The sequence below is a fragment of the Nylanderia fulva genome, unplaced genomic scaffold, assembly GCF_048542155.1.
Source record: "Nylanderia fulva isolate GAGA-0341 unplaced genomic scaffold, ASM4854215v1 Scaffold135, whole genome shotgun sequence".
Classification (NCBI taxonomy): domain Eukaryota; kingdom Metazoa; phylum Arthropoda; class Insecta; order Hymenoptera; family Formicidae; genus Nylanderia; species Nylanderia fulva.
In genome coordinates, this window is record NW_028189569.1 from 30453 (window position 1) to 48497 (window position 18045).

The window sequence follows — 18045 nt, forward strand, 5'->3', positions numbered from 1 at the left end:
ATTAGCCTTGTTACGCTACTACCTTCTGCTACGGAAGGCCAGAAAGCATTTTCAGGCGGCATCTCGCGTATACCGGCATGGTAGAGGAACAAGGAGAACACGTGATTATCGGTCCTTGTCTCTCTACGGTGCGTCCGCGTGAGCAATGCAATGGTGTATGTACGTGTACAGACATGCACCACTACATAAAACCCGAGAATTGGTTTCTCGGCGTTGGCAACACTGAAATCGGAGTTTCGCGTTGTCACCGCGCGAGGTCTCCAACATCAATTCGGAGTTTGGCCGACCGACCTGTCGACCCTTAATCAGTAAGCTCAAATGCAGTCCGCCAAAGAGTTATTTATTGAAAAAAAGATGAAAATAAAATTTATAATATAACTTGGAGGAATGCGCAGCTAGTAACGGGTAAGGTTGGGTTAGCCAGGAGTCCGTATTTTATTTATTATAAATTTTTCAGAGCAAAAATGCAAAATCCGACTCTTTGGCGGATTACTTTATTATATCAAGAATATATTAAAAAAAAAAAAACCAAAGTTATGTCACTTATTTTATGAAATATCTGGACGATAAGATTCTCACTAGATTCATAAGGAGCAGGGGAAATTTCCGTGGTAACATACTGACAGCTAACAGCTTGACAAAGAGAGACTATCATTCTGTCCTTGTCTCTCTTACATCGCATATGTAGTAACATCCATGTAGACACAAACACTAATGCGTTGAACGAATTTTTGCATCTTTAGATCAAGATATCTAAAAAACGTGACGTGATACGCAATTTTTGCGGCCGAATTTGTAATCGGCATGAAAAAAATCTACAAAAATACGCTTTGGAAATCTTCGAACCTGAAAAAAGTCATTTTTTGTCGACCAGTGTTATTGATTAAAGCATAGCACAAACTGAACATTTTATATTGTATACATTGTCTGCATAATATTTTACTTATTTATAAAATATATAATATATAAGTTTATATATATGCACACACATAGATATGACAATATAGCGTTATCGTGATTTTTTTCGATTATTGAAGTTATATTGTATAATCTCTCTCTTATCTCTTTCTCTCTGCTACATAAACACTATTATAACGTAAAAGAACTTACGAGTAACGTATGATGGCTCAATGCAATAATATTCAATCACGTAAAAAACTTGAGTTCAAATATATCAATATCAATTTTTTTACAATATATTAGAATATAGAAAAATTATAGAAATATAAGGCGATAAACTTGAAAATTTTTAAATATTGAAAATATTTTAATCATTTTTACAATTACATACACTATATATATATATATATATATATATATATATATATATCCTAAAAAAATCATAAAAATGAAAAGGTCAGGCCATGTTCAAAAGAAGGCACTCAAAAATTTAAACGATCTAATAATAAATTATCACGAAAAGTAACTGATATGTTATTCAAGATGCCAGTTCAAAGTGAACATACGTAAAGTGTATATTATCTAAATTTAGTAATAATATATTACCACGAAAAATAACTGTGATATTTTATTCAAGGTGCAAGTTCACATTAAACATACATACATATAAGTAAAACTGATTACAATTTGATTCTAGAAAATAAGTGCGATATGTTATTCTTAGTGCACAAAATATAATAGTCGTTTATAGAGATTTGATTTGAAATTCATACTAGCCCGTACAATGAAAAATAATTGCTCGTAATTCCAGAGTACCAATTTGTTAATTACTCAGAAAAATAACATGGCGGCCTGTCTCAAAAAACTTTCGATGGGTAGAATAAATAATTGAAATAAGAGTTGTGAAAATTGTATAAATTAAAAACCTCCAATCTTTCTTTAGTAAAATTTCGAATTTTCGTATCAACTTCCGATTTGTGTTATACCGTATTTTCAGGGAGTAAGTTATTGATCAGAAAACTTTGCCTTGTTGCTCGAAACGGGTGTATATTAAGTAAAATTTATAAATGTACAGTTCTCAGGTCAAGTACAATAAAGCTATACGCTTAAAAAGTTTACTGATTATTTGTCGTAATATACAATAAAAAATTACATATTAATTAAGTGAATAATATCGAAAATTATAAGTCAAATGAAACCTTGCTATTTAAAACCTATTCTTCATGATCGCAAGACACTATTTTCTATTTAAAAGATTTTCTTCAGAAACACAGAAGAAAAAGGTATTTGTATATAGTTTTGTATATTCACTTCGTTGTGTGTAGAGCTTTTAAAAATACGTTGAATCCTTATTCTAATCTAATCTTCTAATGTAATACTTTTCGTACTTCAAATGTTGTAGTAATTATTCTGTAAGAGCTTCGACATTATTTCTAAATGGACATCGAGAAACATCATAGTTTTTTGAGAGCAGGCCGCTATGTTATTTTTCTGAGTAATTAACAAATTGGTACTCTGGAATTACGAGCAATTATTTTTCATTGTACGGGCTAGTATGAATTTCAAATCAAATCTCTATAAACGACTATTATATTTTGTGCACTAAGAATAACATATCGCACTTATTTTCTAGAATCAAATTGTAATCAGTTTTACTTATATGTATGTATGTTCAATGTGAACTTGCACCTTGAATAAAATATCACAGTTATTTTTCATGGTAATATATTATTACTAAATTTAGATAATATACACTTTACGTATGTTCACTTTGAACTGGCACCTTGAATAACATATCAGTTACTTTTCGTGATAATTTATTATTAGATCGTTTAAATTTTTGAGTGCCTTCTTTTGAACATGGCCTGACCTTTTCATTTTTATGATTTTTTTAGGATATCACTTACTTTTTAAAGTACAGATATATAGAGCAGCTTTCTATAATAGTAATTCATGTATAAATTAATAGTAATTCAAGTATCACAAATATATGTATTTTCGATTCTTATCACATAACTTTGTATAAGTAACAATTTATGCAATACAGTTCAAAATAATTGAAATATATGGTATATATATGTACATATATAAAATATATAATTATATTATAGTATACATATATATTTTATTTAATCATATATGTAAATGTTTGTATAATTGTAATAACTTTTAACGATACATTGCACATTTATTTCAATTGCAACAGAATGAATTTATATTCTTGTATGAATATTGAAAATAAAGAATAGACCCCTCCATCGCCCATTCTCGTGAGAACGCAACCATATATTTTTCTTCGTCTCTCCGATTTTAACACGACATACATATTTCTGTCTGATAATTTTTTTCTTGATGATACTTTTTGAAATGTCATGAAGCCTAGGTCAAATTAGAAACTTATTGCACTCGTTTTAATGCAGCGCTTACAGCAGCTTTTATAAAGCGCCAGAGCAGCCGATATTTTATTTTGGCGCTTACGGCAACTTTTATACAGCGCTAGAACAGTTGATGTTTTAATGTAGCGTTTACGGCAGCCTTTATACAGCGCCATTATTTAATCTGTTCTAAGAACAATATGTATGCCCCTTGTGCTCCTTTGGGCCATTTTTTCTTGAACACTTCCATATCATTAGAGTAATACCATTCCGATTTTGTGTCAGCTCTCAACATACACGTGTAGTGACCACGATTCATTTCTTCACCTTCGTGAAATATTAGCTTGTACTTTTTTTTATTAATCGTGATATTACTCGTCGGCACGGCGGTAATCCGATTGTTGATAATCTTTTTAGAAGCATCGTTTACAAAAGTATATAAATTGAGCTGTATTACTACGACGGATAAAGTTGATTCGATTACGGTTTTCTTTTTCAACACGGTGCCCTTACATTCGTTACAATTGCCGTTTATCGTTTCCCATTTAGAAAATTCTACATTAATCAAACTTTGTAGAGTGACACCTTTTTTCCTTTTAATGTCGAATGTATAGGTAATATTAACAAACTACTGCTTTCCAGCTTAGTTACATTGTAATTACATTTGACATTCGAGCAACATGTTACGTGCTTTAATTCGAGTTTTAATACATCATTGATGTCGGAATACGTCGACATTAGAGCCGTAAAAAATTCCGAAACATCTTGTTGTGTTCGTTCTTCGAAGCGTTTTCCGACAGATCTTCTAACCGCTTGAATGTTGCAATATTTACGTTCACCATACGCGCAGATAGCATCAATCAATGCATTCGATGCTTTATTTTTCAGTATTTGTTGCCTAATACGTACGCAATGAAACGCACATTGTAATATTACATTAGCGTAACACAAAACAGCATCGTTATTGCAAAGGCCATATATTTTCCACGTAACTATACTTTCTGGTTCCTCACAATCATAATTCTGCATATCATCAATGATATTAGGGATATCCCATCGACGATCGTACATTTTCACAACCTTTTTCTCGGACGGATTGATTTGTGGCAGTTCAGATTTGAATATAGATCTCAGTCGATTATATTCTACAATGGCTCTCGAGTTTGCTTTAACTCTGATGCTGGATTGAAATTTATCAAATGTAGGCCTTCCAATTTACTTACTCGTGACAAATCTACATAGGCTTGACCATCACTGAATACAGTCGTTCCTAAATCCATCATTGCATTGTTACATGTAATTCCTTCGATTATAAATAATTCGACATTCTTTAATTTGTCTCTCAAAGTTTTCAAGACCATGTCTGACAATTGCGTATATTTTGGTGTAGATTCATGACTAACCGGTAGTTGAAACATTCTATGGATTGTTATGCCATCGATATTGAATGCTGCGATACCCGTAGGAGCAGATATGGCAGTCGTTTTTTCCAAATTTATTCTGATCCAATGTTTAATCGTTTCAATTAGAAAACTTTTCCCTGTACCACCCTCGCCACTTACGTACAGTCGCAGAATCTGATTCTTATCTTGTAAAACTTGGCATACTCCATCAAAGACTCTTTTCTGGTCTTTGTTCAATTGCGACATCATTTGCGATAAATCAATCGGGTCGTCAATCTTACCAAAATCTTCCAGATCTTTCATCGCGTCGTCAGCTTCTATCGGATTACAATCCAGTTCATCGTCATCGGATTTGTCTCTGTCTGCTGTTTTCAGATCATTTTCGCGCTTCTCGATTAATTCAGCAACGTTCTCAAAAGCTTTCTGTATTTCTTCGAGCCTTTCGTGATATTTCATTGCCTTTGTTAAAACAGACTCTGAATTCTTAAAGGCATCCGTGTAAGTCTCAAATGTACCTTTGAGTTCACTCAAATCTCTCCATGGTTTGAACAGAAGAAGCAGCGAGTAATAGTATTTTTCGGGCTCAGTTTTTATATTAAATCGATAATGGTTAATTAAATAACCCTTTTTTCGTTTTTTTTTTAAATAAACCCGATGCCAGTTTGTAACACTTGACTTCGTCATTATTTGACATCTGTTTCGTAATTTCCCAGAATCTGGCAAAATCGTACAAATTCAATGATTCTAATTCCTGAGGTCTATTTGGATAGTAATCATCGATGAGTGACGAACAGTAAATATTCGTAGAATTTTCATCCAGAGCTTAAATTTCATTAAATGTTTTAACTTTTCTATTTCTCACCTCATTAACATCGATCCATTTGACCATGGTATCATTATCCGTACCGTACAAGGGATTCCCTAATAGTGTATCCGCAGCTTCTAAAGCACCGCATTTTCTGTTATTTAATGAACGCATTGCAAAATTCCACAGTTTCGATGCCAAGGACTTATTCGAATCTATCACTTCAAAGTCTGTATTGCATTTTTCTGACTTTGTCGTGTATTTTGTTAAATATGAGTTTAAAAACTCTGATTTTTCTCTAATAAATTGTATGTCCATATTTCCTTCCCAGGCTAATTTGATAGACGGATTATAATCATTTATAAACCTTTCCGACTCCTTGCGAGGAAGATCGTACAATCTGCTCTTACTGCGTAAATTTTTTCTACCGACTATCGAAGTGATAACGTCTCTTAAAACGAAATTCTCAGTAACTGGCCGAGGAAAATCGAACCGACACTTTCTGTATATATTAGTTTCCGTTTTTTTTGTACGCATGCAATACGAGTTATGTTTATGATTCTGATCACTTATTACCGTATCGTACAACGTTGGCGAAACATTTTCATCTGGAATTTCACACGTTACGTATTTTTGAATAAACGTAGCAACTTCTTCATCCGGCGATTTTCCTAATACTGGAGCATCTTTTATCCAAATCATACAATGCATGTGCTGGATACTTCTACGTTGATATTCCAGTCGCCAGAAGTAATGAATAACCTTTCCTATTGGATTATCGGACGAACAAATAAAATCAATCATGGCTTTGAGTTTTATGCACATGAATCTAGAAGTACTTACAGGATCGTATGCGATTAGTTCGCTGATGCCTAACTTCTCTTTATCGGGATTCATATCTCGTAAATATTCACCCAAATCGGACCATTTCCATTCACTAGGACTCAAAGTCAAAAACCACGTCGCTGGACCGTAATGCAAAGTCATGCATTTTACATTATTGGACGGTTGTCGCCAAAATTGATCCGTATTTCTCAATTTTGCGAAAATACTCATTAAATTCGATTCTAATTGGTAACCTTTCAATTCGTTCAAGTATCTATCAGCAGTGTATCTCTCTCGTGGGTTAGTAACCATCATCGTATAATAGATACCACTTTTCAACTGTCGGTAGTTAGCATCATTGAGAAGGAAGAACAGATACTGCAGATTCAACCTGAATCTACTATGTTTCGACATCAATCGTGTTCTAATAAATAAATATTCCGGCAATGCAAAGTTTCTATCTTATTGTTGTCCATTGACACCATCAGGATATAAATCAGGGAAACACATGACATCCAGATATTTATAACGATTATCCATTGGAAAATCTTCAATTTTCACCATTTGATAAAGCTTCAATGCAGATTCGTTATCGATTCTTTTCGCGTGTATTGGGTATATTGTATACTGATCGTTAATATCCGAATGTTCAGTGATTTGTGTGAGAAAAGCCGTACGTTTTAAAACGGTTTGATCATTATTATTTTTGTTTTGCTGTACATTGTACAAATTCAATGCTGGTAATTCCTCAACCACCTCATTTATTTCGTCATTGTCGTTTTCCTCATCGACAATCCTATATTCTGTTTCCTGCAACTTATCCTTTAATAGATCATCAGATGACGCTGGAAGACGAATTTTTGAGTAATGAGGATTATTTTCTTTCAACCATTGTAAAGCCTTATACATTTTATTAATATCTACCAAATTTTCCCAAACCACTTTAGATTTCTTGGGTATACCTCGAACGAGAATGTGCAACTCGTGATTCAAATTTATAGGATCTTCCGGAGAACATACCTTATCCAATGTTTCTTGTAAAGGCAGAGGCAAATGAAATGTTCTACCTTTTCCTAAACAGAGTTCGATTATATAAGTTTTTTTATTTAAAATGTGCTATATTTAAATCATTTAATTATTTTTTTCGTTCAAGTACAATTAACAGCAAAAACTGCATATACGTAGGTATGTATTTGACTCTACTGCCATTACTTGAAACAAATACATTATTCGATATTAACAAATTGGAACTCTGGAATTACGAGTAATTATTTTTCATTGTACAGACTAGGTTTAAATTTTTGAGGACCTTCTTTTGAACATGGCTTGACCTTTTCATTTTTATGATTTTTTGGAGATAGAGTGAGAGAGGACGAATGAGGGTAAGAGAAGACGAGATAGGCGAAAGAGGGTGAAAGAGAACGAAAGAGGGTGAGAAAGGACGTACGAGGGTGAAAGAGGTGAGAGAGGGTGAGAGAGGACGAAAGAGGGTGAAAGAGGACGAAAGAGGTCGAAAGAGGATGAGAGAGAACGAAAGAGGGTGAAAGAGGACGAAAGAGGGTGAGAGAGGACGAAAGAGTGTGAAAGATGTCGAAAGAGGATGAGAGAGGGCGAAAGAGGGTGAGAAAGAATGAAAGAGGGTGAGAGAGGACGAAAGAGAGTGAAAAAGGACGAAAGAGGGTGAAAGAGGACGAAAGAGGGTGAGAGGGAATGAAAGAGGGTGAAAGAAGACGAAACAGGGTGAGAGAGAATGAAAGAGGGTGAGGAGAGGACGAAAGAGGGTGAGAGAGAATGAAAGAGGGTGAGGAGAGGACGAAAGAGGGTGAGAGGGAATGAAAGAGGGTGAAAGAGGACGAAAGAGGGTGAAAGAGGGTGAGAGAGGACGAAAGAGGGTGAGGTAGGACGAAAGAGGGTGAAAGAGGACGAAAGAGGGTGAAAGAGGACGAAAGGGGGTGAGAGGGAATGAAAGAGGGTGAAAGAGGGTGAGAGAGAATGAAAGAGAGTGAAAGAGGACGAAAGAGGGTGAGAGAGGGCGAAAGAGGGTGAAAGAGGGTGAGAGAGGACGAAAGAGGGTGAAAGGGGCGAAAGAGGGGTGGGAGTGGGGGTGGGAGTGGGGTTGGGGTGGGGGTAGGGGTGGGGTGGGGGCGGGATGTGGGAGGGAAAGGGGTGGGTGGAAGTTGAGGGAGGTGTGAGTGAAAGGTGAGAAGAGATTTATACGCGGACAGAGAAGAAGAAGAAGAAGAAGAAGAAGAAGAAGAAGAAGAAGAAGAAGAAGAAGAAGACGACGTTTCTTAATTTTTCATGAAAAACGTCACTTTTTGACCGCTTGTATCTCCGGAACGGCTTGACCGATTTTATTTTTTCTTGGCTCAAATTACTCGTGGCGATGCCGCCTTTCAGGTTATGTTACGTGCAATTCAAAATTTTTTATATTTTAGTAGTTCTACACCCCCAAAAAATGGACTTTGATGGTGCAGGATAAGGAGACTTGTAGTGTCTTTTAAGGTCTTTTAGGGTTTGAACATGGCCGGAGACACTACCGCGTCTTCTGATATATATATATATATATATAAATGCAAAATAAATCCGTAAATAAATTTATCAAGTAATAAATCCGTTGCATGCTTGCAGCTACATATGCACACACAAATAGCTGGTATGTTGATTTTTATTAAAAATTTATTTTCTGTATTATTTTGCATTTATATAGTGTGTATGTGGGTGTGTGTGTGTGTGTGTGTGCGCGCACGCGCGCGTGTAGTAAAAATATTTTCAATATATTTATAAAATTTTTATTGCCGAAATATATTTTTTTATCATTTCTCTGTATTCCAATATATTATTAAAAAATTGATATTGATATATTTGAACTCTAATAATTTACTGGGTGATACATACTGAACATCCTTTGCATTGATCAATATTACTCGACATAAGTTCTTTTATGTTATAAGTATTTATGGAGCAAATTATACAATAATATCAATAATAGAAAAGAAATCAAGAATAACCAACGCATATTCGTCAATCTATGATTGCTATACAAGCTAATAATAATTTATATTCGTTCTCTTATTCTTGTCTCTCGAAAAGTATAAGCAATAAATTATCAAATCTAACAAGTACCCGTGTCTAACATTGTAGACTAATTTACTTTCAATTATGCTACTGTTATTATTTATCATTAGACAATTATAAAACATATATATATAGCACTACAAATTATATATGTATATGTTTTATAATTTATTTTATATTTTATTATTTGACAAGTTAAATCTCTCCGAATCATAATTTGCGCTTACATCTTAAAGACGAAATGCTGTAACTCTCTGATATTCCAATCTGTATTTTTGAAAAGGACCACATCCCGTATGGTCGAAACGTTAAAATAAATATATATACAACTTTAATTTGAGGCCAGTGTAGTCAGACCAAATCTATAACCTCTGTTTTATAATTGTCTAATGATAAATAATAACAGTAGCATATATAATTGAGAGTAAATTAGTATATTTTATATATATATATATTTATATATAAATAATATATCCACATATGTGCATAAGCATATATAAAATTTACAAAAATGGGTGCTTATTAGTCTTGCTACGTTACTGCTTTCTGCTACGGAAGGCCAGAAAGCATTTTTAGGCGGCATCTCGCGTATACCGGCACGGTAGAGGAACAAGGAGAACACGTGATTATCGGTCCTTGTCTCTCTTACGTGCGTCCGCGTGAGCGATGCAGTGGTGTATGTACGTGTACAGACATACACCACCACATAAAACCCGAAAATTGGTTTCTCGGCGTTGGCAACACTGAAATTGGAGTTTCGCGTTGTCACCGCGCGAGGTCTCCAATATCAATTCGGAGTCTGGCCGGACGACCTGTCGACCCTTAAATAATTATTCAGAAAGATTTGTAGCGCACAAAAATACGGTTTCGAAAAAATGACGGGATGTTACAGCTTATGCGCTTATGCAAGAGTGTGTGCTCCCCGCTTTAATAGCAGCTATTGAAAGGATCGTCAATAAAAATGACATGTTAGAAAAAGTTTTTACGAATTTTCGTAAAAGAACAGAATTTTGTACAAATTCAGATGGTGTGCACTTCGAAAATATTTATCATTAGCTTATATATGTGATTTTTAGCACTTTTTTCATTACTTTTTTTCAATAAAATAGACTGGTACAAACATTTTATTTATATCCATTAAAAACTGTTTTCCTTTTTTCAACACAATTTTTGTTTTCTCAATAACTGCATGTATTACAAAATGACAACTGAATAGTTTCAGTAGTTTCCTATGGGACACCCTGTGTGATGTTAATTCGATTTATGTATCATAGTAATAGTATTAACATTTTATTAAAAAAATGGAGAAGTTATGTACTTTGAAAAGGATGGTTGATATATCTGAACCAATATTGGCAGAAGATAGTACATTTTCCACGTTAGCATTATCATTAAGTGCAGTATTAGAACAATTGGATGAAAATGCTATACACCACGATTATCTTGTTACCCTACTGTTTGTTCTATTAGCAGAATCTGGATTTTCTATATCATCCATTTCTAATACTTTAAAGCGGTAATTTATATTATATGTATAAATGTGTTTTCTCAATATCTCTTAAATAATTTTATTAATATGTGTGTTGTTTGTAGAGAGCAAAATACAAGATTGGTTCGTATACCTACTGATTGGAAATTGCCAGAAACAGACACATACGAAGCACATTTCATATTGTATAATATAGAGAATATTAAATCAAAGTTTATCGCAATACCTTATGGTGATAAATTGATACTTAATATATTCCCATGTATAAAAGAGAAAAAAACTTATAGCATGACTGTGCAGACGTTAAAATATGTAAATCCCTATTCAAATAATTTATTATTGCGATATAGGAATCTTAAGGAAATATCACATAGGTATGTAAAGAATAATATTTCATCAATTTGCTATTTTATTTATTTATTCATGTAAAAAATATATAACATTTTGCAAAATTTGTCAGGTTTAAAAACAAACTGACTATACCCTTGCGGACAGATATATTGTCAGCTTCAGGTTTAACAAGTCCTAGTTTTCAAGGTTTGCCAACGGAGCTACGATTCAAAATCGCAGATATGCTGCATCCACTGGATATACAAAATCTGGGATTATGTTCTAAAGAATTTTATGCATTATATGTAGCTTTTACTTATTGGCATAAATCATAGAAACCATGTATATTTTTGTATAAAACTTCTCTTATGAAAAAAATCATTTTTCTTTAATTTTTTATTAGAAATACATATTTTTACATTTTGCTACTTACAGTTATCGACAAATTGTCAAATTTTGTTTCTTTTGGATCTTTAACTAAAAAAAAATAGGATTTTTTGAGATGCATTTTAGTATATATATAAAAATATATAAAAATTGTGAAATGTCATGATTTTTGCAAATGTGAAACTTTTATCTTTTCATATTTATTCATATTACATGTAAAAAAAAAACATTACTTATTATAATAATTTTCATATAATTATATGTATAATTAACAATTTTAGGTAAATATATATTTTTTAATTATTTTATTTTTTTATTTTTAAATAAGTGTAGTATATATTTTTTAAATAATAATATAGTAATTATTTATGGACATTCATCAGTGACAAAAGACATATTGTAAAAGGGAGAGTATTGATTAATATTTGTTTATCGATTTTTTATAATTTTAAAATATTTATATAATTGCTTTATGCAGAATGAATGGTGTTCAAATATATTTCAAATTATACATTAATTTATAATATATTAATCTATAAATTTTTAAAGAAAAGAATCTTATAATTGATTTGTTGTTTCTGATATTATAATTCAATATATAAAGAATAAAAAGAGAAAAGTCAATACTAGATTATATCAATGACTTATTATATATATATATATATATATATATATATATATATATATATATATATATATATATATATATAAACTAACAAATTGTTTCCAATTATTAAAATAATTTTATAATTTATAGAAAATTTTATAGAAAATATGAGATAAGATGAAAATATATTCACAATATTATAAGTATGCATCTATTTTTCAATACTTTTAATAATGGACAATAATTTTACAGAAAATTACTTATATTTTCACAAAATTCTTATTTTTACAATTATTTTTATCACTTATAAAAATGTAAATAGAGAAAAATAATAATACTTTTATTATCAATTAGTATTATGCACATGTGTTTTTGTATATTTATAAACTTTAATATATGTTCTTTTAATATATTACTTTTAATATACACACATATACATATAACTGTGCATCTGTGTATATATATATATATATATATATATATATATATATATATATATATATATATATATAAATTTTAGATACAAAAAATAACTTAAATATTGGAAGTACATACTTAAATTGTCTAACTAAATATCGAAATATTTATCACATTTTATTTTGCAGTATCTTTCTTACTTTTATCTTTACCATACATAGCATCCAAAAATAAACCTGAGAATACTATGAATGTACTCAACCATTGTCTAGGCAAAAGATTATTGCCAAAGATTAATATAGAGCCTAAAACGGTAAAAAATTTCCTAGTAGTGGTTATAATGGAACATGGCAACGGACCAAATTCGGCTACCGTTAGAAATATGAAATATTGTCCAAATGCACCAGCTATGGAAAACGTTATTAGATGCCATATAGTAGAAGGATATCGTTGTAGAAAGTGAATAAATTCAAAGAGCTCTCCAGAGATAACAATCACCATACCACTAAAAATAACAGACCAGAGATTCATGTTGAGCATCATATGACCCGATTTTGACTTATGTTCCGCTCTCATTCGTTCTTGCACCGCACTTGTTAATCCATCCATTGTCAGTGATAGCAGTAACAATAATTCCCCTACTGACAAATATGATTCCGACTGCTTCTTAGAGGTATTACCATCTTTGTACATAAATAATGCAACTCCAATGACGATTAAGAAGATGAATATGTACTTCCTAACTGGATATATCTGCAAAAAAAAAATACAAATATTTAAAGATAACAGAAAAAAATCTTATATACATATCAAAGAATCCTGTAATACAGGATGGTCCATATAAAGTATTTACAAATCAATAAAAATATTTGTCAAATCAAAAAATGGTTCATGAGAATATCATATATTTGAGGGACCTTTCTAACTACATAAATAAATATAGTCCTCTCTGCATCACCTAAAACGAAAGAAGACTAAAATGAAAAATACTTGAAGCTAATGTAATCTTAGAAATATTATTTAGAATTAGATAAAATTGTGTAGGAAGAATAAGCATTTAGATGAGAATGATCAACAGTTAACATTTAATTTAAAATAAAAAAAATGAAACCTTCTATTTATGGTTTTATCATTAGTTTGCACTATACTTTAAAATTTTATAATTTTTGGTAGAAGCGTTTTTCAAACAAATGTTCCAGATATAATTTACTTGTTCTCTTTCTTATACAAATATGTAACATTTTATAGATGGCTTTATTTGAAATTATGAAGTTACCTCTTGAAGATGAGGATGACTTTATAATTACAAAGTTAGAAAAATCTCTTAAATGTGTGAAATTTCCTCACAAACTTGATGTACCAATCACTTTACAGGGTATCCTGTGACTCTAGGTTGAAAATTGGTGTAAATATTTAAAAAAGGAATCAAAAGACATTAAATTAAATTTATTTATAAATACTGGGTGTTCCGCAACATAGTGTCCATATTAAAACTGTATTCTTGGTGTCATTCTAAGTCAAAAAGTTTTAATACACATATGCTCTAAATTCGATTGTTTTAAAAGTATAGCGAAAAATGTAAAAATAATTATTTACATACTTATTAACTTATAATTTTTAATTATTTACTTATTTTTTTATTATTATTTATTTCTATACTTTGATAAAGCAAGCAATTGTTTTTTGCAATGCCAGTCACAAAAGTTCGATTTTCGATTGCTGTTTAGCGTGCGGAAAGTGGCTTATTTCTCAACGATTTAATGTATGACTTTAGGGCATATGTGTATTAGGATTTTTTGACTTAGAATGACACCAAAAATACACAGTTTCAGTATGGACATCACATTGTGGTATACCTTGAATATTACAAATTCTATTCAAAATCATCTGCAGATGCAGTCTTACTTTGTGTAAATGATTTAATAGCTGCTCTATCATGTCAGAAGAATTTCTTATTTTCACATCTATTATTCTATTCATAAGTTCATCCCTTTTATCTACAATTCTATTTATAAGTTCATCCTTGTTTGTTGCAAGATTGTTCTGTTTAAACTATTGACTGTCAGAAAAAACATATAAACAATACCTGACTGACAGAAAATATTTTTCAAATATTCACATCAATAGTTGTAGTTCTGTTAAAGAAAGCATTTTTGCACACATGTTTATTAAACAATTTCAATTCCAAATGACTTTAATAGTATACCCTTAATATATAGTTGTTAGGAAGCATTTTCGCACATGTTTATTAAACAATTTTAATGCCAAATGACTTCAATAGTACACCCTTAATGTATAAGACCTCGAGTCATGGAATACCTTGTACATAAGATTTTTATCGTATATACGGACTTTTTTCCCTAATAATACGCCAAGTATCATCACGGGTATGGGCTTGCCGGCCTTGCCGATGACCTGTGTCGGATAGCTGACAAATTGCAGTGCCATATTACTGCACACCATGGCGAGTAGATATGTCAAAGCTGACACCGCGTAATACAGAGTCGACGTGGTGTCTTCGCCCTGTTTCATCACCGTGTGCAAAATGGTCTTGGCGAATGTGTAGTTCACCAGGCATTGGACGAAGACCAGTGCGAACATGTACGTAAATTTCTCCCGGTTCTCTCTGTCACCGTATTGTCCACGTGTGATTTTTTCTTGTAACATTCCGAAATAGAAATAACACACAAATATACCGCTCGCGTATATTAATAACTTAGAATGTTTGTTAGCGATGATCATTTTTTTTTCACGAACGTAGCGTCATGTAATTAGAATGTGAGTAATTGGGATCGTTTTTGATCAACGCGTTATCGTTGACCTTTTTGTTTCGAACGGAGCGAGCATGTGATGTAAATTGTACGTGGCGGGCAATGATAGGTAGGTAGGTTAGTTAGGATGTGCTTAAGGTCGCTTTTTCAGGCGATATCACAAATCACAAGGTCTGTTTTCATCGGGGTCTACAATGGCAGCAGGGTACCTATTAAGGTGGCTTTTCATATGCAGCATGTTGCAGCAGCAAATCAGTCACGTGATCACAATTTATTAGAGCATATTTCTTTATTCTCTTATTATTTCAAGGTTAAAATTACGATTTTTGCTTTTCGATTCTCATAATAATCTATTTTATTCTTAAAATCCATTATTCAACTAATATAATAATAATAATTAGAATCAACTAGTTGTATGTTCTTCTGCTTTGCTGCCTTTGCTGTTCGTTCAATTGAACTTTACCAATAACAATAAACTGCTGTGGCAGCATACTGCACATGAAATGGTATATTTTCACGGATGCTAGAAACCAGCGTCAAATTAAACTCACTAAACTTTCTCTAGATTCGGCGTCAAGAAAATATAGTGGGGAATAAAGTTCAGACCGTTTCAGCTTTTTCAGTGTGCCGCGAAATCAACAGTAATTGTAATTAACAATAAACAAAGAAGAAGAAAGAGCTGTTCTTTTTAAATATTATTCACCTGCCTCGCACGTTCTGTCATCCATGCACCATATTTCTGCCTGTAAAGCGGGGAGCACACACTCTTGCATAAGCGCATAAACATATGCATAAGAAATTTGATTGGTTGAATTTCTTATGCATACGTTTATAGACCAATCAAGATTCTCATGTTTACGCTTATGCGCCTATGCAAAAGTGTGTGCTCCCCGCTTAAGCTATTATATTCTCAATTTTATTGGCGGTTCACGACGCGCATATTTTGTCACTACTTCTCCCTCTATTAGACAAGCGACAAATTTAGTCGCGTGAGTATCGATTTCATTTTAAAATCAATGCGTGATTAGCGAGAATTTTTCACTTTTCACATTTTCACTTTAAAAAAAGTTACAGAATCGATACCGTGATCTCCGTTTGACGATGGTTTCTAGCGTCAATGAGTATGTTTATACGGCACTCTTAATCGGGTTTAATAACATCCATAGTTGTAAAACTGACCAATTACAGCCATTCTCCTGAAGAATGGAACGGCTGTGATTGGCCAGTCTTACAACTACGGATGTTATTAAACTCGATTAAGGGTGCCGTGTAATTGGGGTTATTGATTAATAGACAGATAGATTAATAATAGCCAAAGGCCTGTTTAAAGAGGAGACCGTCAATTCTGTGCGATTGTGCCCCTTACCGACACACTTTGGGTGCTTTTCAGCAAGCAACACAGGCGACACAAAGTCACACTGTATGCGACACAAGTGCTTTTCTACTATTACACAATATAACACAATCTTACTCAGCTTTTTAGTTAAGTCGCTTTGTGCTCAATTGTGTTACACTAGTGGTACACAGTGTCTATCTGTGTCTTTCTTGCTGAAAAGCACCCTTTGCCTCTGTCCAGGCTAATAAAATCTTTTAATTTTACCAAAAGACTTTGCCCCTGGTGCAAGTTCAGGCTAAAAACCTTTGATTTTACACGTATAATTGAGCTATTCAGACACTTACTTAATTTCACCTTTAAAGCGCCGTAATTAGACCCAGACGCATATAGAAACAATAATTTAAGAATATTTAGGTTGCTTTTCAGCAAAGAAGACACAGATAGACACTGTGTAACACTAGTGTAACACAATTGAGCACAAAGCGATTTAACTAAAGAGTAAGGTTGTGTTATATTGTGTAATAGTAAAAAAGCACTTGTGTCGCACACAGTGTGACTTTGTGTCGCCTGTGTTGCTTGCTAAAAAGCACCCTTAGTCAGCTCTTGAGAAGAGTATTGTTTCGTAATGTCTGAATAGTTCAGTTGAAAGAGCAGTCGCCCGGCAAGCGAAATAAGGTCTCGGGTTCGATTTTCGATTCAGCCAACTTTTGGACCAATATTTTTCTCGCCTATTTCTTTACAGGGAGGTTAAAAGAGGAACAAGGGGAATTTTGAGATCTTAACTACAAGATATATACGAATTCCTAAGTTTCTTAATTTTCGCACTAACATCGCGTTTGGCTCTATTGGCCTATATATATATATATATATATATATTCAACTGAACTATTCAGACATTACGAAACAATACTCTTCTCAAGAGCTGACTAAGGGTGCTTTTTAGCAAGCAACACAGGCGACACAAAATCACACTGTGTGCGACACAAGTGCTTTTTTACTATTATATATATATATATATATATATATATATATATTTAGGATGGTATATATATATATATATATATATATATACCATCTTAAATATATATACCATCTTAAATATATATATGTATATATATATATAATGTATTACTTTCGAGAGCGGACTAAATATTTTTAATATTAATTACTATATAAATATTTATCTTTATATACCATAAATATTACATGAAATATTTAATCTATAATGTTTTAATAATAATATGTTAAAGAAAGATTTTTATAAAAAATTTTTTAAATATTTATATAATATTTAAAAGAAATATATATTTATAAATATTTAT

At 32.2% G+C, this 18045-nt stretch overlaps 2 protein-coding genes across 4 annotated transcripts; one reads left to right on the forward strand and one right to left on the reverse strand.

Annotated features, from left to right (window-relative positions):
- The first annotated feature begins 10148 nt into the window (after positions 1 to 10148).
- Positions 10149 to 11619, forward strand: LOC114938092 (uncharacterized). Of its 2 annotated transcripts, XM_085479960.1 has the most exons (4): positions 10149 to 10413; positions 10603 to 10902; positions 10980 to 11249; positions 11336 to 11619. In XM_085479960.1, exons 2-4 carry the CDS (start codon positions 10688 to 10690, stop codon positions 11538 to 11540), a joined length of 690 nt encoding a protein of 229 aa, XP_085336086.1. In that variant the 5' UTR covers positions 10149 to 10413; positions 10603 to 10687; the 3' UTR covers positions 11541 to 11619. The 2 variants fall into 2 exon arrangements, with proteins under 2 accessions (XP_085336086.1, XP_029167679.1); XM_029311846.2 differs by having other exon boundaries at positions 10149 to 10902.
- Positions 11620 to 12780: 1161 nt separating this feature from the next.
- On the reverse strand, positions 12781 to 15543 carry meigo (Solute carrier family 35 member B1 homolog meigo). Of its 2 annotated transcripts, none has more exons than XM_029311844.2 (2): positions 14936 to 15543; positions 12781 to 13369 (listed from the first exon to the last, which is right to left on the reverse strand). In XM_029311844.2, exons 1-2 carry the CDS (start codon positions 15356 to 15358, stop codon positions 12794 to 12796), a joined length of 999 nt encoding a protein of 332 aa, XP_029167677.1. In that variant the 5' UTR covers positions 15359 to 15543; the 3' UTR covers positions 12781 to 12793. The 2 variants fall into 2 exon arrangements, with proteins under 2 accessions (XP_029167677.1, XP_029167678.1); XM_029311845.2 differs by having other exon boundaries at positions 14969 to 15541.
- Between the last annotated feature and the right edge of the window lie 2502 nt (positions 15544 to 18045).

Bases quoted from the DNA above. Each gene is read 5' to 3' on its own strand.
- LOC114938092 (XM_029311846.2), top strand. From the start codon at position 10,688: ATGGAGAAGTTATGTACTTTGAAAAGGATGGTTGATATATCTGAACCA. The intron at 10,903-10,979 runs GTAATTTATATT...TGTTGTTTGTAG, and splicing joins ATTTCTAATACTTTAAAGCG to AGAGCAAAATACAAGATTGG. The intron at 11,250-11,335 runs GTATGTAAAGAA...AAAATTTGTCAG, and splicing joins CTTAAGGAAATATCACATAG to GTTTAAAAACAAACTGACTA.
- meigo (XM_029311844.2), bottom strand. From the start codon at position 15,358: ATGATCATCGCTAACAAACATTCTAAGTTATTAATATACGCGAGCGGT. The intron at 13,370-14,935 runs GTATTCCATGAC...TTTTTTTTGCAG, and splicing joins ATAAAAATCTTATGTACAAG to ATATATCCAGTTAGGAAGTA.